Below are 24,410 nucleotides of genomic sequence, written 5' to 3'. Positions count from 1 at the left end.
CATTATATCGGCCCTTATTGCTATAAACTTTCCTCTAAGCACCAATTTCATTGTACCACGTAACTTCGGGTGTGTTCTGCATTTATTTTCATTGAAATCTAGAAAGTTTAATTTCTTTCTTTTTTCTGTCTTGATCCATTTTTATTTCATAAAGAGTTGTTCTGTTTCCATGAGTTTATAAGCTTTCTATTCTTTTTGTTGTTGAAATCCAGCTTTAATCCCTGGTTGTCTGATAGGATGAAGGTTGGTATTGTATTTATTGAGTCTTGCTTTGAGTCTGAGTATTTGATTATTGGTATGGTGAAGGGGCTATTTTTAGATACAGTCTATTTGGTGTTCTGTAAGCTTCTTGTACCTTCATCAGGATGTCCTTCTTTAGGTTGTGAAAGTTTTCTTCAATAATTTTTTGTATATATTTTCTGTTCCTTTGAGCTGAAGTTCATCTTCTTTTTCTACTATTCCTGTTATTCTTAGGTTTGATCTTTTCATGGTACCCCAGATTTCCTTGATGTTTTGTGTTAAGAAACTCTTAGCTTTTTTTTGAACAATGAATCAATTTCCTCTATAGTATCTTCAACACCTGGGATTCTTTCTTTTATCTCTTATATTCTGTTGGTTATACTTGCCTCTGTAGTTCCTGTTTGTTTACCCAGATTTTCCATATCCAGAATTTCTTCTGTTTGTATTTTCTTTATTGCCTCTATTTCAGTCTTCAAGTCTTAAACAGTTTGCTTCACCTGTTTGGCTGCTTTTACTTGAGATTTCTTTAAAAGATTTATAATTTCTTCCATTTTTCTATTTGTCTTAAGGGAATTTTTTATTTCCTCTTTAAAGGTCTCCATCATCTTCATAAGGTTACATTTAAGGTCATTTTCTTCTGCTTCTTCTGAGTTAGGAAGACAAAATCATCCTGTTGTGTGAGCACTGGGTTCTGGTGTACCATGTTGCTTTTTAGATTGTTGGATGAGTTCTTGCATTGGTGCCTACCCATCTCTTCCTTCGGTTGATGCTGGCAGTGTCTTTGTGCCATGGTCCAATCCTTGCAGTGGCTGTCTGTGTCTTTGGGAATTGTTCTTGGTCTACTCTGTACTGTCAATATCTGTGTTTCAAGGAGCCACTGAGGTCTCTTTTAGCCTGCTCTCTTGGTCTTCTCTCCTGGTTTCCTCTCTTGGTTCACTCTGTGCAGTCACCCTCTCTCTTGGTCCTCTTAGCAGGAAACTCTCCTGCCTGTGGCCTGGCTCGATATGCTGAGGCAGGTAGGGGGAGGGACCCGAGATTTTGCCCCTCTAAGGAGGTCCTAGAGAGTGGGGTTTCCCACCAGGCAGTTGGTCACTTACCTCTTAGTCCTTTCAATATTGTAACAAGCTGTGTTTTAGAGTTCCACTGTGGTTACAGGAGGAGAAATGAGTTTGGGCTAGGATGTGGCTTGTAGCTTGTGGGGGGAGAGGGTTTGGTGGATGGGGGTCATTATTGAAGCAGCCTACCTACAGGAAACTCTCCTGCTTGCTGGTTAGATAAGCCACAGCAGTTGAAATAGGGCCCCAGGGTTTTGCCCTACTCTGGGTTCTAGAATGTGGGTTGTCCAGACGCATGGCTGGTCACTTGCCCTTGGTCCTCTTTGTATTGTAGCAAGCTGTGTTTCAGAATTCCACCAAGGTTGCAGGAGAATAGGTGAGTTTGGGGCCAGGATTCAGCTTGTAGCTTGCTGGGTCTGGTGGACGGGTGTGGGTATTGGGGCAGCCTACATGAAGGAAACTTTCTTGGTGGCTGGCTAGAAAACTGAGGCAGTTGGGGTAGAGACATGGGGTTTTAACACCACTGTGGACATCCTAGAGAGTGGGGTGTCCCACCGGGTGCCTGGTCATTCACCTATTGGTCCCTTCAGTATTATGGATAGCAACTTGTGTTTTCCTAGATTTAACATTTTCTTTGACCAATTTATCCATTTCTTACATTGTATCTTTAATGACTGAGAGAGATTCTCTATTTCATATCTTGTATTCTGTTGGCAAAGCATGCCTCAGTAGTTCCTGTTCATTCATTTTTTCATTTCCCGAATTCCCTGAGTTTGGACTTTCTTTATCGCTTCTATTTCCATTTTCAGTTCTATTTTCCATTTTATTCTTTTCCTACAGTTGTTTGTTTATAGTTTCTTGGCATTCTTTAAGGGTTTCATTCATTTTGTCCAATTGTTTGTTGTGTTTTCCTAACTTTCCATTAGAGATTTATTCATTTCCTTCTTACAGAACTCTATCATATACTTACAGTTAGTTTTTAAATTCTTTTTCTTATGCTACAGCTATGTTGCCATATCCAGGGCATGCTGTGGTAGGATTGCTGGACTCTGGTGGAGACATTTTGCTCTGACTGCTATTGATTTTGTTTTTATTCTGGCATCTAGTCATCTGTGTTTAGGGTGATTATAGGTCTAGATGCAGATTTCTGTTTTTTTTTTTTTTGAGTGTTTTGTTCCTTGTTTTTTTTTTCCTCTCTGGATTTTAGGAGATTGTTGGAAGCTAAGTGAAGGAGTATATAGAAGTAACTGGCCTATGAGTTCCTCAAGAATCACAGATGTGGGTTGGAGAGGAAGCTCCCCCTGGTGTTCTGTTGTAGGGCTAGAGATTACCCTGAGGATTCGAACTGGGGGAACAGAGAGAGGGGAGGTCTTGGGTTGGGTGGCCTGTCTGGTCTTTTGGTAGGCATGGTCTGTGTTTGAATAGGAAATATGTGCCTGAGTAATCATGGAGCCTGGGAAGGTTAACTTCTATTGGAAGGTGGAGTATGGGGATGTTCTGAGTGTGAGTGGCCTAACTGGTGTGATGGAATATGTGGCCTATGTTTAAACAGAGGGCATCTGCCTGAATTCAAAATGTAGTATTTTCAAATAAAAACAAAAAAGAAAAGAAAAAGGGAATGACTTGCAACAAAAGTCTAGCATTCTTGAGGACCTTGGCTTGATCTCCAGTGTTTTTCCTATTAGTTGAGTAAGTTCCTTAAGTATATTGGTTTCTTTTAGCTGTTAATATAAATTATTACAAGCAGTAGCTCAAAACAATAAAAAATCACTCTCAGGTCAAGCTACAAATTCAACTCTAAAATTAATTTTAAAAATTCCTTGATAATTTAACATAATGCACTTTGATCATAATATCAATAATAATTTTTCATAGGTCATGCTCTCTGTCCTTAACTCCCAATTAAACTAACTTTGAGGTGCTGTCTTCTCTTCTGGTTTCTCTTCCTCTTCCTTCTACTTCTTTTTTTCCATCATTGAGTCAAGTTTTGGTTGTCTAATTACTGGTGGGAGTGGGACCTGAACTGGAGTTAATTTCCCACTCCCAGATGCTATCATATGCCAGTGGCACTTCAGCTAGTAACTCCTCCTGATATGCTGTAATTTTGTCTGGTTAGAGCTAGTATCAGACTCATACTTTCCCCAAATTTATTTGGACATGCTTTTTCTTACCTCAGGGAACACAGGTGTTTATTTTGAGTCATGAATATTTTTATAAACTGTATTACCGCCAGGCTCCTCCTCTTCCTCTTCCTCCTACTCCTCTCCTTTTCTTTCTCCTCCTTCTCTTTCTTCTTCTTCTCCTTCCTCTTCCTCTTCTTCTTTACTTTTACTTTCACTCTCCAAATTTAAAACCTATTTGAAAAAGTCTGAACTTGTTTGATAAATTGGACTTAAATAAGTTCTTCCAAGTGTCTTAAAGGGGTTTAAAATGATCCAAATCTCATCCAGCTTTAGCACTGTGATGAAGGTATAGAGATATTAGGGCTTCAAGACAGGGCTTCCAAAATGGTAGTGCTGATAGCAATATTTTAGGGAGATTGTTCAACTCTCAGCAGGGTTTGGCTGTGCTAAAAGACTTGTTTTTTTCCCCTGAGAAACAGAAACTGATTTTTTTCTCAGAAAACCTTTAAGTACTATCTGAGCACTCCTCAGTGCAGTAATCATATGTGAATGCTCCTGACCATGGCTGACCTGTCTCCTCTCTATGACCAAGTCCTCAGGCTAACCCACCTGGATATTCCAGAATCAGAGTTCAGTGGACATAGAAAAGATAAATTTAAGTGAAGCTACATAAGTTCAGAAAGGAAAAAGTAATGTTACCTCTCTTATATGCAGATCTGACCTATAATGTATACTTGTATCTATGTAAAAGTATGTAGCTAAAGTCTAAAGAAAGAAACTTTTGAAAAAGACTGGGATTAATTCAGGAAGTAATCTGAAAAATTGACAAATGAGCTAATCTGATAGAGACAATTCCCAAATTGATATTCCCCTCTCCCATAAAACCCTAGTTTGTGCCATGTGGACAATATTTCACTAGCACTACCTAATAGTCCATATCCAATAGATGAAAAACCAGAAAATTCACTTCAATTCACATGCATAAGGGAAGAATTTCTGAACAAGGACTCTGGTATCACAGACATTAAGACCACAATAGACTAATTGGACCTCATGAGACTAAAGAGCAAAGAATATGATCATGATGGTAAAGAGAAAGAATGAAACAAAAACTTCACCAGCTTTGCATATTACAGGGTTATTGTCTGGAATACATAAAACACCAAAAAAACTGAAGACCAAGAAATCAACCCCATTACAAAATAGGGTATAGGACTAAACTCAAATAATAATATATAGTCTACAATGTTCAATGTCCTTAACTCTCAGTGAAATGCAAAGTAAAACTACTTTGGATTTCCTTGTAAAACAGTCAGAAATTCCAAAGTCAAGAATATAAACTACAAGAAATCCTTGTATTTGGGGATCACTTCTTCAATGTGGGTTGGAGTGCAAACTATTACAGCCAATATGGGAACCAATGTAAAGCTTCCTCATAAAGAGAAAAATAGAAATACCCAAGTCCCCAAGGTGTTGGTATATCTGAGACATGAGATATTTTCCAAGGGGAGTACAGATATTAGAATAAACATTAGTAAGAATTCTATGTTGCAGGGAGCAAACCTGGAGAGTTGGAGTCATCAAAGTCCTTGGAGACTAAAGCATCATATGCCAGACATAGAGCTGGATCCTGGATTTGGTATTTTCCTTGGTTGATTTCTGTCTCACATTGTTTTACTCTTTCCTTAGTATATGTCCTTCCCCATATTTCAAAATGGGAAGGTATATTTTCTACTGTTTGGGGGAAGATGTAATTCTTTCTAAAATCTCTGTTTACTTTTAGTTATTGTTCAGGTGGTCTCAGTGAAGATTTATCTTTATGCCTGAGAATTGACTTTGGATTTCAGAGTTTTGATTAATATTGACACATTAAACACTTAGGGGACTTTTGATGTTGGACTCACTGCCTTTTTCATTATGGTATGACCATAAACCTAAGAGGATCAGGAGTGAAATATTGTGAATTGAATGAGAAATGGCCCAAAGTGTATAGATTTTAACACTTGGTCACATGTTGCTGCCACTGTTTTGGGAAGATGTGAGAATTCTAGAACATACATCATTTCCTCTTAGACCTTGGATCTTGGCTGTAGGAAGTATAAAATAAGACTCTGGCTTGAAAGTTTGTGGCCCCATTGACTTAGAGTCCACACTCTGTTTCCTGTGTGCAGCTGAGATGAGATCTCTCAGCTTCTCATTCCTGCTTTTATTACTCTTCTTCTGCACTATAATGGATGCTTAGACTTCTGGAACCTTGGTCAAACTTTTTTATATATTTTGCAAGTTGTTTTGGGTGGTAGTATTTTATCTCATTAATTGAAATTACCCGATATAATTAGGTAACAATATACATTGCTGACTAAAATACCTGACAAAGTGAATTGAAGGAAGAAGAGTTCCAGCTCATGGTTTGACTTCAGAGTGGGGAAATTACAGCTGCATGAGCTTAATCCAAGTGATCTCATTATATCATCAGTCAGTAAATGGAGATCAGTGAATGCCCTGTGCTCAGGTCACTTCCTCCTTTTCCTTCATCCCAGGAAATGGGGCTTACCAGTTCAGGAAGTTCCTTCCACCTCCAGGAGTCTAATCTGTATTATCTCTCAAGGCATAGACTAATATAATCTGAAAAAAAAACTTACTGGTATGTTCCTGTAGTCTTGACTCCTAGGTGACTCTAGATCCTGTCAAACTGACAACCTGTATTAAGCATTATAGCCATATTTTACATAATCACCATAATGTAATTTCAGAAATAATTACTACTCAGACTTAAGATACACCACCAGGCTTTTATTTTGTTGTATTATTTTAATTTTATTGAAAAAATTTAATTTCTATATTCTGATCCTATTTTTCACTCATTTCCAATTCATTCTAAGACCTTTGCATCTCCCATCACAAACAACATGACTATTTTTCCTCTTTTTCTCAAACAAACCAACAAACAAAAACAAAAATATTTGAAACAAAGTACTTAAGACTTTTAGCAATAGTGGAGAGGGTGCTTGAACTGGCCATCTGCTGATATCAGATTGGTGACCACCCTAATTCCCGCCATAGCACCTACATCCAGTAACTGATGGAAGCAGATGCAGTGATCCACAGTCAAGCACTGGACTGAGCTTTTAAAGTCAGGTGAAGAGAGGGAGGAGGGATCATATGAGCAAGGTGGGATCAATATCATAATGGGGAAAACCACAGAGACAGCCAACTTGAGCTAGTGGCAGCTCACAGACTCTGGTCTGGACTGACACATGGGGAACATTCATGGAACCAAACTACACACTCTAAGTGAGGGTGACGATTGTGTGACTTGATCTGTTTGGGGAGGGAGGAATGGCAGTAGACCCAGGACTTATCCTGGGTTCATGAACTGTCCATGTTCATTCATTATCTGTGGTTGGATACCTTGCCCAGCCTAATTCAGGGGCTTGGTCCTGCCTCAACTTGGTATCCCAGACTTTGGTAACTCGCCAAGGGAATCCTTACCCTCTCTGAGGAGTAGATGGGGTTGGGATGGGGAAACGTGGGGAGACTGGAGAAGGGGAGGGAGAGGGAACTGGTGTTGGAATGTATTATGAAAAATATCTTTACGTAAAAACTAAAATTATAAAAGGAAATAAACTACAATAATACCCTTCACCCAAGCAAAACAAAAAATCCACAAAAAATGAAATTAAAGTTAACAAAATAGAAAAAATAGCATCATCAACAAAAAATTTTGGCAAGACAAAAAGAAAATCCCCAAAGATAGCCAAATTAGGCAAAAATTCCAGAAAAATGCCACTGAGTTTGTTTTCTGTTAGCCAAATACTCCTGTGCATGGGCCATGTCCTGCTGTGTAGATAATACACACATAGGATTCCATTTGTTGAAACAGATTTTCCTTTTCAGTGTGTATCAATTGCAGACAACTTCTTATTTAAGGGTGGGACCCTGTGTTCACTTCTCCCTTTCGGTGCTGCAACAGTACCTGGCTTGAATCTATTAAGACCTTGTGTGCGTTGCCACAGTCTCCATGAGTTCTATGTATATCAGTCCAGTTATGTTTGCTCAATACTGTTTTCTTGAAGTTGTACAGTACCTCTAATACCTCTAACTCTTCCTATACAAGGAATGGCGGGCTGTGTCCCTCCACCCGGCTAGCTTTACCCAAAATAATTACACAGAAACTGTATTCATTTAAATACTGCCTGGCCTCTGGCCCATTATCTGTAGCTTCTTATTGGTTGATTCTCATATCTTGCTTTAACCCATATATAGTAATTTATATAGCACCACGAGGGGTGGCTTACCAGGAGAGGTCTTAACCTGCATCCATCTCAGAGAGGAGAAGCATGGCGACCCACTATGGTGATTGCCTGAAGTGTCTCCCCACTGCCTGCTACCCAGCATTCTGTTCTGTCTACTCCGTCTACCTAATTTTCTGTTCTCTTAAAGGGCCAAGGCAGTATCTTTATTAATAATGAAAGTAACACATAGACACTCCTCCATCATCTTCCAAACTTTCAGCCGCCTCTACTGTATAGCTACCTGAGCCATGAGGATAAAGACATCCCATTTAGGAGAGAGTGCTCCAAAGTCTCTCACTCTCTGCATGTTGTCCACAGTGGGTTTCTGTGTTAATTCCCATCGACTATAAGAAGAAGCTTCTCTGATGTGTGTTGATCAATGGATTGATTTATCATTATAGAAGTAATTTTATTGCTTTTTTACTTTATCAGAATAATAGTTTCCCCTAGGTATGAGACCTGTCTAATCTGAGGTTCTTGACTACTTAAGCAGTCTACATATAGGTTCCATCTTATGGGGTGGTCCATAAATCAAATCAGAAAGTGTTCAGTTAAGGCCATAATATTTGTGCCAGTATTGAACAAGTTTATCTTGCAGGCAGGTAACTGAGGTAGGTTTGGGGTTTGTAGTTGGGCAACACTGTGTTTTAAATACAGATATTTTTGACTTGTTATTTCTTTTGTAAAATGAACAGAAAAAGTACCAAGACAGGAAGTATAAAAAAAGTACAACTATGGTCAGAAAAATAGTCCTTGTTTATCTTTCCTTTATTGGCTTGTTAATGATCACTGACATCATGGCTTTGTCCTGATCAAACCTGCTTTACTATTTTGCAGAACAGAAGCTTCTTAAATTGCTCTGCTTTGGGATCCTCAATTCTCAAGGACAATTGTTACATTGAAGTCAGCAATGTTTTCTTATTATTAGAGATGGGGAAAATTCATTTAAAGGATTTTAATGCAAAATGTAGTTTTTCTCAGAAACGTATTTTGGTTGAATTTCCCATCAGCAGATCTACAGATCTGCAGCAGCCTAAAGGCTAGAACATTTGTCTTATGATGTAACTTCCCATGAGTGTACTATAAGTTTAAGGAAATAGTCAGAATAATAAACTATGAAATAGACTATTGAAAGGATATTGTTTATATCATATATTCACATTATATGTCAAGCAGGAATAATAAAGACAATGTGCAAAAATCTCCTTAGTAGAAAAACTTCTAAAATGGAAATAGTAACTTATTAGTGGTTACTTTTTCTCATTTATAAGATAGAATCTTGAATGAAGCTCCTAAATTGATATTAAGGATCCTTGGTTAATTTGAAATTTATGTGGAATTACTTTTGTTCTATATATGATATTTCAAATCGTTGAGTACTTCCTGCTTTGTGATTTCAAACCACGAAACTGGTATTGTTCCTCTATTTATAAACCTTTTGCCATATTTGTTTTCTAGCTCTGTTTTAAAGCAACAGACAAACCATTTCCAGTATGACTGGGTAGATGAGTCTGGAGTGATGCTCCACCTGGCATAGTTATCTCCTGCTTCTCGATATTTTTTGTATGAGAATTTCATGTCATTTACAAAAAAAGGATAATCACTTACTACTAAACTAGTACAGAATTCAGTGACAAAGTCCTCTGTGTTGTTCCATTTAGCTCCACGTACAGCCTGAGGACGGTGGAGTGACACACTGTGGTCTCCATCATGTTCAGGAATGGTGTTGGTACAAATTGCTTTACAAAAAGGACACTGTTTCCAGCAGCCACAGAGCTGGTGAGAGAGAATTTTCTCAATGTCAGGAACCATTTCATCTATGGGCTTACTTGAGCAGTCCTCTTCGACTTTCCTCAGTGCAGGATCCAAAGCTGCACTCATGGCTTCTTTGAGAAACTCAGTGTCCTTTATCTCCAGGTGCTCTATGCTTATCAGGTCTCTTCGTGGAAAGATCAGGTGGCTCCCTAGATGATCACAGAACAAATCCAACCAGCGAGATGCAGTGCTGCTTTCATCTTTAGTTACTTCTGTGGCATTTTGAACGGCAGAGAGGATGGCATTCTTGATGCCCTCTAAACTTATTTTTGAAAAAGTCTTTATTTTTTCAGCTTCTTTTTCTGAGCAGTACCTTACAATGTGCTCTGTAATGTATTCTCTAAAAAATGGTTCTGAATGATGAACGTATTTCCAATACTTCTCAAAATTTTCTTCTTCTGCTAGAGAAATGAGAATGTGTTTCTCCAGGTTAGCCCTGTTTCCATTGAATGCAGGGCAGGTGGATTGCATATCCCCAGTTACTTTATGAACCATTTCCCTCCATACAGTGGCAGAAATAGCAGGAGTAAGCTTAAGCCAAAGAAAGTCAACAAAGGATGTGATGGAGGTGGTACCTTGGCAGTGCATCTTAAAACTCATGAAGAAATCATCTTTCTTTCTATTCATATAGTTCACAGGATCATTTGCAATCTTGAATGCCTCATGCATTTCTTTGAAAATCTTTGATGCTTTCTGGAATAAGCACAAGGATAAGTCGATGGCATAGTCTCTGGTAAATATATATTCTTCTTCAGGGAGCACAGATTTCATTTCATTTTCTACTATCCTCAAGATTTCATGAAAATCATTCTCACTGTAACCACACTGTTGCTTCCAAATGTTGTTAATTGTTTCATTAAATCTTAAATCAATATTATGAGTAACGTTTTTAATGGATTCTTTATGAAAGGTCTCTAAATTCGTGGGGCTTAAACCATGTTGTTTTTTCATTTGGATATGTTTGTCATAGTTTATTTCAAACATCTCTCCAGAGTCCCTTTTTAGTTTTTCTATAATATTTTTCTCTTTCTTGAAATGCTCCAAAAGGATATTTTCAGAATCCAAATCAATGTTAGGATCTGATACAAGAGGAACGTTTGGAGTCACATTGGAGATCCAATTTGTCCAAAGTTGATCAAATTTCTCATGCAACTCTTCATCACTGAATTCTTTACCCTTCACACTTAAAGCCAACTCTCGGCTCCTCTCTAACAATTCATTTTCATATTGTGATACTTGGTTATCTAGTATTTCTTGGCTTTGTTTAAGACTGAGAAGCTCATTGCCTTTCTTTCTGGTGTCTGAAATAAGTAATTCGTTAAGCATTTGTAGCTTCTGTTCAAAATAAGCTTTCCATTGGACCAATGTTTCACTATCTGGGTCTTCTTCAAAATACTTGTCAAATTCTTTCTTGATGGTTTCATATTTTCTGTGAAGTGGACCCTCTAGTGTATTGGTTGTGATTGTCTTTATTTTTGAATTCTGAATCTGATTGTTCAACTGGTTTTGTAATTCCAGCACATGGCTCCTCAATTCCCAGGTCCAGTGATTATATATAGTTTCAAGTTTACTCATGGCTATGACTTCCTTAGTGTTTCTGAAATTGAAAATGAAATTCTCACTGACCAGGGCTTTCCACAAATCTTGAACTCGGAATTTTACATCTGAGATTTTCATGATCCTTCCCCTGGATTCCTGCTGGGCAGTCTGAAGAATCACACTCTTCAATTCCTGGACATTGTAGCTGTAATAAGGATTGGGAGAGGCCATTGGGGGATTGCCATCCCAGAGGTGAGCAAAGTAGTAGACATGATTCTTAACATCAAATTTAATTACATCACTGAAGCAGGTTATGTGTGAGCACTCTTCCACCTCAGCAGCTAATGCTGTCATTTCATCCAGTCTCTGCTCCAGTCTCCTTCGTCCTTCCATAGTTTGGTCTTTAGCTGTAACTTCTCCCACATTCTGATGGACAAAGATGCAACTTGGGGAGATTTTCACTTGTTTCATTCTCAGAAAGGCCAGGACAACTATTTGTAGGACATCCTGCATCTCTGCTGGGTTCTCCCCAAAAATATTGATTAGAGTCATGTTTCCAAGACAAGTAACAAATGTTGCCAACTCATTGTCCCAATTCTGGGATTTGTTTTTGAGTTCTGGAGCCCGAAGTCCTTCTGTGTCTACAACGAGCAGACAATCAAAGCCAAGTTCCTCTGTGAATGTCTCTTCTACCTTCAGGAGCTGCATGTAGGCCCCCTTGGTGCACCTGCCTGCACTAGCTGTGAACTGCAGCCCAAACAGGGCATTTAGTAGGTTGGATTTCCCTGAGCTCTGCAGTCCCAGGATAGAGATAACAAACAACCTTTTGTCTCCAAGTGTCTCTGAGAGCTTGTCTAAAACAGCTGCCACCCACTTTACAGGCACATAAGAAGCATCCCCATCCATCAACTCAGTGGGAAGACCAGCTACCATCAGGTCTGCAGCAATTTGGGGGAGGCAGAGAAAAATGCTGTCTCTGGGGGAGGAAGTGTCTCCCAGAGCTTCATAGATCTGGGCAACTTCTCGGAGAAGGTGCTCAACACCTAATGTGCAGTTAAGAATCTCAGTAGCGATGGCTTCTATCTGCTTCTGCTGGTCAATCAAGAAGTTGCTTTCACATTTTTTATGTTCTTCTGTTTGTTCCAATGACCACAAAGAGCATTGTCTCTCCTGTAATTTGTCTAATTGTCCTTTAGTAAAGTTCTGTAAAAGCAGACTCAACCAGGTCAAGATATACTCTTTGGAAGGAGTTTCTTCATTTTCTTGAAGGATGTTAAGGAAAGAGCACATTACATCATTGAGAGGAAAGGCTTTTTCTAATTGTTGATGGCGGATTTTTTGTTTCTCTGTGTCAATATCACTTTTATGTTGTTCAATACTCCGATTTCCTTTTTCTGTCAGATGATAGAGTTCTTTGTCCTTCTTACACCAAATATGCCAGAGTTTTCCCTGAAGTGGTAGTAAGTTTTCTTTTATCTTTGATAATTTATGTTTGGCTAGTAGGGCCATTATAATCTCAGCCTTTTCTTTAGCTTTCCTACAGTCTTTCTGGTCTTCATCAACCAGGAATCCTTGTTTTCGAGCCATCTGTGAACAATCTTCTAAGCTCAAAAAAGTTTCAGAGCATTTTAGTAAATGTTTTATGGCATTTGTGAGTTCTTCTATTAATTCTGCTTCAGTTCTATCTCTGATGCCAATTCTTACTCTTATACCAGAATTATTGACTGAGACAATTTTTTTATCATCCAACAAACACAATAGAGGTATTGAAGACTCACTCAAGTGTCTGACAATATTCTGGTTTTCTTTATTGTCATCAGAAGATGACATGAGGACCACAATGACAGAAGAGATATCCTGCAGAAAGCTGAGTTGTTGCCTATGGTCCTTGGCATCTCCATGAAGATTGGTGAAGGCCACACACTTATCAAATGTGTCCTCACCTTGACTCCCAGGGCAGAACCAGGAGATCTCCACCACACCCTCCATCAGGACACAATATTTGGTGCTTTGTCTGCAGAACCTGTGAAAAAACACATCGTGTTTACGTTTATGAAGGAGACAGTTCATGATCTGAGATTTGGAAGCAGAGAAGTCATTTCCCACTCTAATGAAGGACACTATGGGGGTAGAAACACAGCACATCTGCTGATTCCTGTGACTGTAGCTCTTGTCCTGTGGTGATTTACTTGACTCTTGCCAACTTTTCCTGATTTGTCTGAGAGACCAGAGAAAGAATTCCATCTGATAGGTGTTGGGATTTGGCACCACAAGCGGGAGTGCAAACTGACAAATGGAAAGTTTGGACAAAATGTATTGCCTGGCAAGATCATCTGCACAGTGAAAAATGGCCATCTGGATGTCCATTGGGTGAATGCATGGCTGGGAGTCTGTGTCCAGAGGATCAGTAGGTTCATCTCTGTCATCAGACAACTCTTCGAATGGATCAAAAGTTTCAATTTCCTCATAGCAGGGATCTAAAGAATTATAGCTTTTTTCATTTTCTACCTTTTTGAGGACCAGATTTCTGAACCCACAATCTAGCATCAGTAGCTTTTGTAGGAAATAGAAGGGAAGTTCCTGTTCAGATGCTGGTTGGGACTTGTGTACAGAAGTCTTGCATATCAGATGGAAGTCAGCTCTGCTCATCTTTTTTGGGTAGTGATGTTCTAGGCCTAGGCGTTGTAGTAAGTCTAAGAAAGGTCCTTTTTCTATCATTTCCTCTTTGTTGTTTTCATTATGTTGCTGGTTACAAGTCTCTTTATTTTCATGGGTGTGGCACTGTGACTGTTCTTTTGCCTCATCCATCCAGCATTCTTCAGGGATCTCCATTGTTTGTCTCAGCTCTGCTTCTTTCCTCTTAACTTTTTCTTCTTTTCTATGCCTCCTTTCTGACTGCAAGGCCCTCAGTTCCTGCAGTGCCTGTCCTGCCTGCTGCTGTCTGCTATCTATCATCTCCCCTGGAATCTCCTGGAACTCTGCAACACCGTTTGGCTGTGAGATTTCAAGCAGCTTCTTCAGAGCCTTTTCCTCCCATGTGTGTTGTATCTGGGACTTCAGCTTCTGGAGGTCTCTTTCTCCTAAGTGTTGTAAGTCCAGGGCACTAGTCACACCCAGGTCTTCCTGAAGCTTAGGCAGCCAGTAGTCAACAGACAACCCCATGTTGGTCAGCTTCTCCTGGAGATCTAGCTGCTTTCTGCTTCTGGAATGATCGCGCTTTGTTGTTGCCATGGCTCTGTGAAGAACAGATACTTATTTAGTCTGTGTCCAAATATAAGACATCTAATCCATGTGACCCAAAGTGTAAGTCTTCTTAGGAGACTTATTATTGAAGACTCCTATGCTTTCTTTTTAATTGTCTAATTTATGTTTACTTAAAATCTTTGTCCTGTCATTTTCTGTTTACTGTGCATAATTTATATGTCTAGCTGCCATTAAGAGGTTCAATATAATAGGCCAGATTCAGGTATTTCATTCTGCATTGACTGAAGCCAGAACCACTAATGGTGAAATTTGAATACATTAAGAGGTGATAACCAACTTTTTATTTGACAAAAAAGTAATTTCCTTATGCTGATTAACATTTCTGTATTTGTTTCTATGAAAACTATGTTGACTGTTGTAATTTATATCTTCCTAAATACAAATCAAATTATGTAATATTGTGTTGGTCTCTCATCATTATAAATGAATTTCTGTTTTATGCTTTGTCACTTGCTTCTAACATTTCCTCTTGCCCCAGGATATTGTGTTATAATCTTTTCTATTGATGTGATAAAACACAATGGTCAAGGCAACTTAGAAAAAATGTCTAATTTGAGGCTTGTGATGACATATGGTTAGAGTCTATCACCGTCATGGTTGGGAGGATGATAGTAGTCAGGAAGACATGGTACTGGAACAGTCAATGAGAGCTCTTGTCTTAAGACAAAATCACAAAAATAGAGAGAGGAGTAGGGAATGGCTGGGGTCTTTTGAAACCTCAAAGGTCATACCTAATGACAAATCTTCAACAAGTCAACAACTACCAATCCTTCTCAAGAATTTCCACCACTGTGGAACAAATATTCCAATATGAGCCCATGGGTATCATTTTCATTCAAACCACTGTATTCTACTTCTAGCCTCCAATAAATGTATAATGCAAAATGCATTTCATCTAACTTCAAATGGTCTCATTATCTTTAATTCTCAACACTGTTCAAAAAATCCAAGTTCAAAAGATTCTTCTGAGAGAAAAGATGATTTCTGAATTGTAACTCTGTTTAAAATCAAAAAGCAAATTGAGTGCTTCTAACTTCTTAGGGCAAAGAATATAATTACCATTCCATAAAGGAGGGAATGGGGCATAGTGGGAGCATAGTGGACCAATGCAAGACCAAAATACAGCAGCAACACACTGCAAATTACACAGCTCCATGTCTGACATCAAAGCGTAGACCCTAGATGGCTTTATTCTTCTAGCTTTGCTGGCTACAACAAAGCTAGAGGTGGGGGAGAGACTGGAAGAAGAGGGAGAAAAAAACTATGGACAGAGTGTAAAAACAAATTAATCAATTAATATATCAGAAGCTATAGTATTGTACAGTAAATATACTGCTCACAGATTAATAAAGGAAGACCCACAAGTATACAAATTATGGAAAACCCCGTTTTGCAGAGCCTGTGAGAAGACTTGACTTTTGGATAAATCGCTGTCAATTCTGTTAAATCTTGTGAAATCATAGTGATTCTCCCTTAAAAATGGGATTCATTCCCAAAACACAGAGCTGTGTAACTTCTCCTGCAGGGCCAATGCAATGACCTTTCCATTCTCCCACACTATGAGACCTTAAAGCCAAAACATTTGCTCTTCACTCTAACAGTCAAATTTACAGAGATTCAATTCCACAAAATTACTTGCTAACAGACCATATAGAATTTTTTTTTTTTTTTGGTTTTTCGAGACAGGGTTTCTCTGTGGCTTTTTTAGAGCCTGTCCTGGAACTAGCTCTTGTAGACCAGGCTGGTCTCGAACTCACAGAGATCCGCCTGCCTCTGCCTCCCGAGTGCTGGGATTAAAGACGTGCGCCACCACCACCGGGCTACCATATAGAAATTTTTATAAAAGATAGGCACTGAGCAGAGAGGCAGTATGCCCCGCCCTTAGCAGACAGGCAGGTCTGGGTGTGGGTGATGTCCAGGTTCAGGGATCTTTAGTAACTTTATCTAATGGTTTGTAATGTCAGATATTTCCCCTTGGATGCTGGCTGTTTCCTAGGTGGTGTCACCTGTTCCAGAGTGCTGTTTTGTCAGGTTCTACCTGCCCTTTTCATGACCTTAATATGCATATTATCGTCTTGGTCTATGGAATTTTTCAACTATGTTTGTAAAATCTAGAAACCTCATGGAGACACCCCTTGTTCTTCTCCCTGATTCTTTGCACGAAGGAATAAAGAGCATGTAGTGGTAACATACAGGAGTTGATTTATTCTGTTTACCCTCAGATCCAATTATCTAGTTTTTGCTTGTCATAGTGAATCTTTCTGGATCTTGAGAGGGTTAATGGGATTAACCCCAAAATAAACCTTGATATTAATATTAAATATTCAGTGGGAACCTAAAAGAGTGAATGAATGCCAAGATAGAACAACAAAGCTTGTACACTAGATAGGTTTGAAAGGTTGGAACACATCACAACATACTACAGGGCACCTCTGACAAACATATCCAACACTATATCAATGAGGAAAAATTAATAGTACTTACTTTAAAATCAGGGTTGTGACAAGGAAGTCCATTTTCTGACCTCTTAATCATACAGTCCTTAAGGTCTTAGGTAGATTAACTAGGAATCAGAAATAAATAAAAGTGAACAAATAAGGAAGGAAAAAAATCCAAGTATCACCATCTGAGGATGATGTGATCCTATACACTAGATACTCTAAAGCTTCCATGATAAAACTGTTATAATTGACAAACATTTTCATCACACTATTAGTATACAATATAAATATTAAAGATATCACGATCTTTCCAAATACCAATAATGAAAAGAAAGAAATTGATAAAAAAATATTTTATTCACAATAAATGAATGAATAATAAAAATATGGAATAAAACTGTTTTACTGGCATTGGGACCCTACTTCTCCCTTAGTCATCTTAATGCATCTTAATGCATCTTGATATGCCATGTTTTGTTGCTATCCATGGAAGACTTGCCCTTTCCTGAACAGAAATGGAGGAGGAGTGGACTGGAGCTAGAATGAGAGGAGAGAGGAGGGAGGGAATGGGAGGAAAATAGGAAGGGGAAACTGTAGCTGGGTTGTAAAATGAATAAATAAATAAATTAACAAAACCCAAAATATAGAATATATGTACTTATGTTTTATTCTGTCAAAATAATTAAATCATTTGGTGGAAAATGGATGAATAAAGAAATAATCATATTAAATAAAATATACCAGGCTATGACAAATGCAACATTTGATTTCATTGTTTTATTAATTTTTATTGAGCTCTACATTTTTCTCCCTACCTTTCCCCTCCCCACTTCAAACCTCCCCCAAGGTCTTCATGCTCCCAATTTATTCAGTAGATCTTCTCTTTTTCTACATCCCATGTAGATTAGATCCATGTGAGTCTCTCTTAGTGTCCTCATTGTTGTCTATGTTCTCTGTGATTGTGGTTTGTAGGCTGGCTTTCTTTGCTTTATGTTTAAAAACCACGTATGAGTAAGTACATGTGATGAATTGTGATAATTGTCTTTCTGTGTCTGGGTTACCTCACTCAAAATAATGTTTTCTAGCTGTCGTTATATTTTTCTGCAAAATTCAAGCTTTCGTTATTTTTTTCTGTTGTGCAGTACTCCATCATGTAAATGTACCACATTTTCCTTATTAATTCTTCAGTCGAGGGGCATTTAGGTTGTTTCCAGGTTCTGGCTATGACAAACAAAGCTGTGATGAACATATTTGAGCACATGTCCTTGTGGCACCATTGTGTATCTTTTGAATATATACCCAAAAGTGCTATAACTGGGTCTTGAGGAACGTTGTTTCCTAATTTTCTGAGAAATCGCCACACTGACATCCAGAGGGGCTGTACTAGTTTGTATTCCTACCAGCAATGCAGAAGTGTTCCCCTTTCCCCACAATCCCTCCAGCATAAGTTGTCATCAGAGTTTTTGATCTTGGCCATTCTTACAGGTTTAAGATGGAATCTCAGAGTTGTTTTGATTTGCATTTCTCTGATGACTAAGACTGTTGAACATTTTTCCTTAAGTGTCTTTCAGCCATTTTAGATTCCTCTGTTGAGGGTTCTCTGTTTAGGTCTGTACTCCATTTTTTATTGGATTATTTGTTCTTTTGATGATTAATTTCTTGAGTTCTTTGTATATTTTGGAAATTAGACCTCTGTCTGATGTGGGGTTGGTGAAAATCTTTTCCCATTCTGCAGGCTGTCATTTTGTCTTGCTGACTGTATCCTTTGCTTTGCAGAAGCTTTTCAGTTTCAGGAGGTCCCATTTATTAATTGTTTTTCTCAGTGTCTGTGCTGCTTGGGTTATATTTAGGAAGTTGTCTTCTGTGCCAATGCATTCAAGTGTATGTCCCACTTTCTCTTATCTAAGGTTCAATGTGGCTGGCTTTATGTTGAGGTCTTTGATCCATTTGGACATGAGTTTTGTGCATGGTGATAGATATGGGTCTATTTTCATTCTTCTAAAGGTTGATATACAGTTATTACATATGCTTTCTTTTTCCAGTTGATATTTTTTGCTTCTTTGTCAAAAATTTGGTGTTTGAAGGTGTGTGGATTAATATCTGGGTCTTTTATTCAGTTCCATTGGTCCTCCTGTCTGTTTTTATGCCAATACCAGGCTGTTTTCAGTACTGTAGCTCTATTGTAGAGTTCGAAGTCAGGGATTGTGATGTCTCCAGAAGTATTTTATTGTACAGGATTGTTTTTGCTATCCCTTTTTTTTTTTTTTTTTTTTTTGCTTTTCTATATGAAGTTGAGTACTGTTCTTTCGAGGTCTGTGTAGAATTTTCCTGGGATTTTGATGGGCATTGTGTTCAATCTGTAGAGTGCTTTTGTTAAGATTGCCATTTTTACTATGTTAATTCTGCCTTTCCAAGAGCATGGGAGATCTTTCCACTTTCTTGTGTCTTCTTCAAATTATTTCTTCAAAGATATAATGTTCTTGTCATACAGGTCTTCCACTTGCTTGTTTAGAGATACTCTGAGATATTTTATGCTATTTGTGGCTATTTTGAAGGGTGATGTTTCTCTGATTTCTTCCCCAGCCCTTTTATCATCTGTGTACAGGAGAGCTACTGATTTTTTTTTAGTTAATCTTGTATCCTGCTACATTACTGAAAGTGTTTATGTGCTGCAGAAGTTCTTTGGTAGAATTTTTGAGATTACTTTTGTAAACTATGATATCATCAGCATATAGTGAGAGTTTGACTTTTTCTTTTCCAATTTGTATCCTCTTGTTCTCCTTCCGTTGTCTTATTGCTCTAACTAGAACCTCAAGAACTATATTAAATGGATATGGAGAGAGTGGACAACCTTGTCTTGTTCCTGATTTCAGTGGGATTGCTGGGAGTTTCTCTTCATTTAGTTTGTGTATATTGCCCTTATTATGTTTAGGTATAGTCCTTGTATCCCTGCTCTCTCCAAGGCCTTTTTCAAGAAGGGATGTTGTATTTTGTAGAAAACTTTTTTGGCATCTAATGAGATGATCATGTGGTTTTTGTTTTTCATTTTGTTTATATGGTGGATTACACTGAAAGATTTTTGTATGTTGAACCATCCCTGTATCTCTGGGATGAAGTTGACTTGATCATAATCGATGATGGTTCTTATGTTTTCTTGAATTCAATTTGCAAGTGTTTTATTTAGTACTTTTGCATCAATGTTCATGGGTGAGATTGGTCTGTAATTCTCCTTCTTAGTAATGTCTTTTTTGGTTTGGTTATCAGGGTAATTGTAGCATCATAAAAAGAGTTTGGAATTGTTCCTTCTGTTTCTATTATGTAGAATAATTTGACAAATATTGTTATTAGGTCTTCTTTGAAAGTCTTGTAGAATTCTGAGCTGAAACCTTCTGGTCCTGGGCTTTTTTTGGTTGTGAGAATTTTGATGACTTTTTCTATTTTTTTCAGCAGCTATATGTCTCCTTAATTTGCATATCTGGTCTTTAATTTTGGTAAATAAGATTTATCCAGAAAGTTTCCATTTCCTTTATGTTTTCCAATTTTGTGGAGTACAGGTTTTGGAAATATGACCTGATGATTCTCTGTATTTCCTCCATGTCTATTGTTATGCCCCCCTTTCCATTTCTGATTTTGTTAATTTAGATATTCTTCTCTGCCTTTTGATTAGCTTGGATAAAGTTTCATTTATTTTGTTGATTTTCTTAAGAACCAACTCTGTCTCATTGATTTTTTATATTGTTTTCTTTGTTTCTATTTTCTTGATTTCAGCTCTCAATTTGATTATTTCCTTCTGTCTAGTTCTCTTAGATGAGTTTGCTTCTTTTTGTTCTAAAGTTTTAAAATGATCTGTTAATTCACTTGTGTGGGATTTTTCCAGCTTCTTTATGTAGGCATTTAGGGCTATGAACTTTCCTCTTAACACTGCTTTCATTGTGTCCCATAAATTTGGGTATGTTGTGTGGTTATTTCATTGAATTTTAGGAAGTCTTTAATTTCTCCCTTTGTTTCTTCCTTGACCAACTGATGAGTCAGGTGAGCATTGTTTAATTTCCATGTGTTTGTGGGTTTTCTAGAACTAGTATTGTTGTTGACTTCTAGTTTTAAACCATGATGATCTGATAAATTACATTGGGTTATTCCATTTTTTAATATTTGTTGAGGTTTGTTTTGTTACTGAGTATTTGGTCAGTATTTGAGAAGGTTCCATGAGGTGCTGAGTAAGGCATATATTTGTATGTTTGGATGGAATATTCTATAGATGTCTGTTAAGTCATTTGAGTCATAACATCTGTTAGTTCTCTTATTTCTCTGTTCATTTTTTGTCTCACCACCTGTCCAGTGGTGAGGGGGAAGTGTTGAAGTCTCCCACTATTAGTGTGGGAAGTTTAATGTATGATTTAAGCTTTAGAAGTGTTTATTTTGCATGTGAGGGTGCCCTTGTATTTGGGCATAGTTTTTCAGTATTGAGATTTCCTCTGGATGAATTTTTCCTGTGACTAATATGATGTGACCTTCTTTGTCTCTTTTGACCGATTTTAGTTTAGGTCTATTTTGTTAGATATTAGGATATCTACACCTGCTTGTTCCTTAGGTCCATTTGATTGGTATATTTTTCTCAACCCTTTACTCTGAGACAATGTCTGTCTTTGAGGTTGAGATGTGTTTCTTGAATGCAGAAGAAGGATGGATTCTGTTTTTGTATCCAATCTGTTAGCCTTTGACTTTTTATAGGTGAGTTGAGTCCATTTACATTAAGGGATATTACTGACCAGTGATTGCTATCTCCTGTTAATTTATTTTCATTGTTGGTGATGTTATTTTGTATGTTTTTCCCTTCTTTGGGTTTTGCTGCTATGAGATCATCAATTGTCTGTGTTTTTGTTGGTATAGCCAGCTTCCTTGGGTTTGTGTTTTCTTCTAGTATTTTGGGTAGTGCTGGGTTGGTGTCTAGGTATTTGTGAAATTTAGTTTTGTCATGGAATATCTTGTTTTGTCCTTCTATGGTGATTGAAAGTTTTGGTCGGTATAGTAGTCTGGGCTGACATCTATGGTCTCTTTATGTCTGCATAATGCTTGACCACAACCTTCTGGCTTTCATTGTCTCCAGTGAAGTCAGGTGTAATTCTGATAGGTCTGATGTTACTTGCCTTTTTTCTTTGCAGCTCTTAATGTTCTCCCTTTACTCTGTATGTTTAGTGTTTTGATTATTGTGTGGCAAGAAGACGTTTTATTTGGATCCAGTTTATTTGGTGTTCTGTAAGCTTCGTGTATCTTCAAAGGCATATCTTTCTTTAGTTTGAAAAAGTTTTCTTCTATGATTTTGTTAAATATATTTTCTGTGATTTGAGTTGAATTCCTCTTTCTTCAATACCTATTATTCTTAGATTTGGCTTTTTCATGGTGTCTCATATTTCCTGGATATTTTGGGTTAAGCTTTTGTTGGAGTTAATGTTTTCTTTAACTGATGAGTCTATTTCCTCTATTTTAACTTCAGCACTTGAGAGTCTTCCATCTCTTGTATTCTGCTGTTCATGCTTGAGCTTGTGGTTCCTGTTTGTTTTCACATGATTTCTGTTTCTATAATTCCCTCGGTTTGTGTTTGCTTTATTGTCTCTATTTCTGTTTTTGTCTTGAATAGTGTCTTTCATATGTTTGATTTCTTTTTCTTCGTTTCCTTTAAGGAATTTGCTGATGTCTTCTAATTTTTTGTTTGTCTTTTCCTCTATTTCCTTAAGGGAATTTTTCATTTCCTCTGTAAGAGTTTCAAACATTGTCTTGAAGTTATTTTTTTAGTCATTTTATTCTGCTTCATCTATATTTGGTTGTTCAGGTCTTGCTGTTTTAAAGTCTTTAGGTTTTACTGGTGTTGTGTTGCTCTTTGTGGTATTGCATGTGTTCTTACCTTTTCTATTCATCTTTTCCTCTAATAGATGTGGTTGGGGTTGTCTGAGATTTTATTGAATGATCTTCTAGGTGCCAAAGAATCCAAAGCTCAGATGGTTGTTCCTTGTGGTACAGTCAGTGCCACAGTTCTAGTTATCCTGTTGGTTACTTTGTGTTCCTGGAGGTAGCTCAGTGCTCCTTGAGTTTGCTGTCTCAGGCCTACTTGGTCTAGGTTACTAGCTTTGATCTCTTTCTGTAAATTCTGGTCTGGATTCCCTCCTGTAGAAGTCCCTGGCTTGGAGTTGGTTCTGCAAAGGTTTTTGGTTCTGTCTCAGAGATATGGTTCTGTGCCCAGAACCAGAGAGGACCTGGCTCAGGATTACTCCCTCAGAAGTCCCAGACTCACATTCAGACCAGCAGAGGTTTCAGGTTCCTGCCTATTCCCTTTGATGTCCCAGATCAACTCCCAGACCCACATAGGTCCTGGCTCAGGCCTACTCCTTCTGAGGTCCCAGACTCACACCTGGTCCTGCAGAGATCTCTGGTTCCTGCCTACTCCCTCAGAGGTCCCAGATTCATGCCCAGACTGGCAGGATCCTGGCTCAGGCCTAGTTCCTGGGAGGTCCTAGACTCATGCCCTGACCCACAGGTGTCATGGTTTAGGTTTACTTCCTTGAAGGTCCCAGATTCTTGTTAGAGTCCACATTACCTTCTCTCTTCAGGACTTCTCACAATTAAAGAAGCAGTTGGGTTCCTTCTCTGCTAATCCTGTTTATATTAAGGAGTTTCTCTATCAATTTAACCTGGCATGATCTCTATGTCATCCAGGCCTCTACTCTCACATCTGAAGAGCAAAGTAGGGTTCAGACATCACCTAGACAGTACACAGACAAGACCCACCTAGTGGAAAGTACAGTCCCTGTGAGGGACTTGGCTGTGTTGATACTGGAGTTATCAACCAGGCCAGAATGGCTGGCAGAGGTGGGACATCATGGTGTGCTGCCTCCTTCAGGGTATGGAGATAGTCTTGTAAAAAGTTGTTAATTTCCACAAACTCTGAGAGATCACATAACAAGCTGATGAAAATCTGGCCACTCTTTAAAACTGATTACAAGGGACCATGGTTCAATATACTCGACTAGACCTAGCCTTCCCAACAGAAGCCACGGTCCTGGCTAACCATTTCATTTCTCTGTCAGCATCAGATGTTAGAAAGAAATTTAAAAAGGCTGAGGAAGGTCCTCAAACTCCCCTACAGGAATTGGTGAAAATGACCTTTAAAGTTTATGATACCCCAAAAAGAGGCAGCTGAGTCTTCCTGACAGACAAGGCTGCAATAGGCTGCTATGCTCCATGCCCAAGTCTTAGCAGTTGCCTTGAGCCGCCAGGACCCCCACAAGGGGGACAAGGGAAGTTGACCATGAACAAGGCTCCATCCCACCAGAGTTCAGCCTAAGTTAACTCCATTAGTAGCTTGCTACAAATGCAGCCATAATGGTCATTTGGCAAGATATTTTCCAAAGCTTCAGCTGCCTACAAAGGCTATGCCCTATCTGCCAGCAGCCTGGACACTGGAAATCACAATGTGCCCAGTGGGCTCATCCTCTATGCCATGCCACGGAGGTCCAGCCTCACCAACACTGGCAAGTAAGACTGTGCCAGTCTTCAAACTACTCAGCCTGACAGAGGATTGACGGGGCCCAGACTTGGTGACTCCCGTTGCCTTCTCCAAGCCTACAGTAAAGCTGCAGGTAG

General features: G+C 38.4%; 1 protein-coding gene across 1 annotated transcript; it reads right to left on the bottom strand.

The window, feature by feature from the left end:
- Positions 1–9,063: 9,063 nt before the first annotated feature.
- On the bottom strand, positions 9,064–14,298 carry LOC119822405 (interferon-induced very large GTPase 1-like). Its single transcript, XM_038341714.1, has one exon. It carries the CDS (start codon positions 14,296–14,298, stop codon positions 9,064–9,066), a length of 5,235 nt encoding a protein of 1,744 aa, XP_038197642.1.
- Positions 14,299–24,410: the final 10,112 nt, after the last annotated feature.

Source organism: Arvicola amphibius, chromosome 1 (genome assembly GCF_903992535.2).
Source record: "Arvicola amphibius chromosome 1, mArvAmp1.2, whole genome shotgun sequence".
NCBI classification, from domain to species: Eukaryota; Metazoa; Chordata; class Mammalia; order Rodentia; family Cricetidae; genus Arvicola; species Arvicola amphibius.
This window is presented reverse-complemented; position numbering and strand designations above follow the sequence as displayed.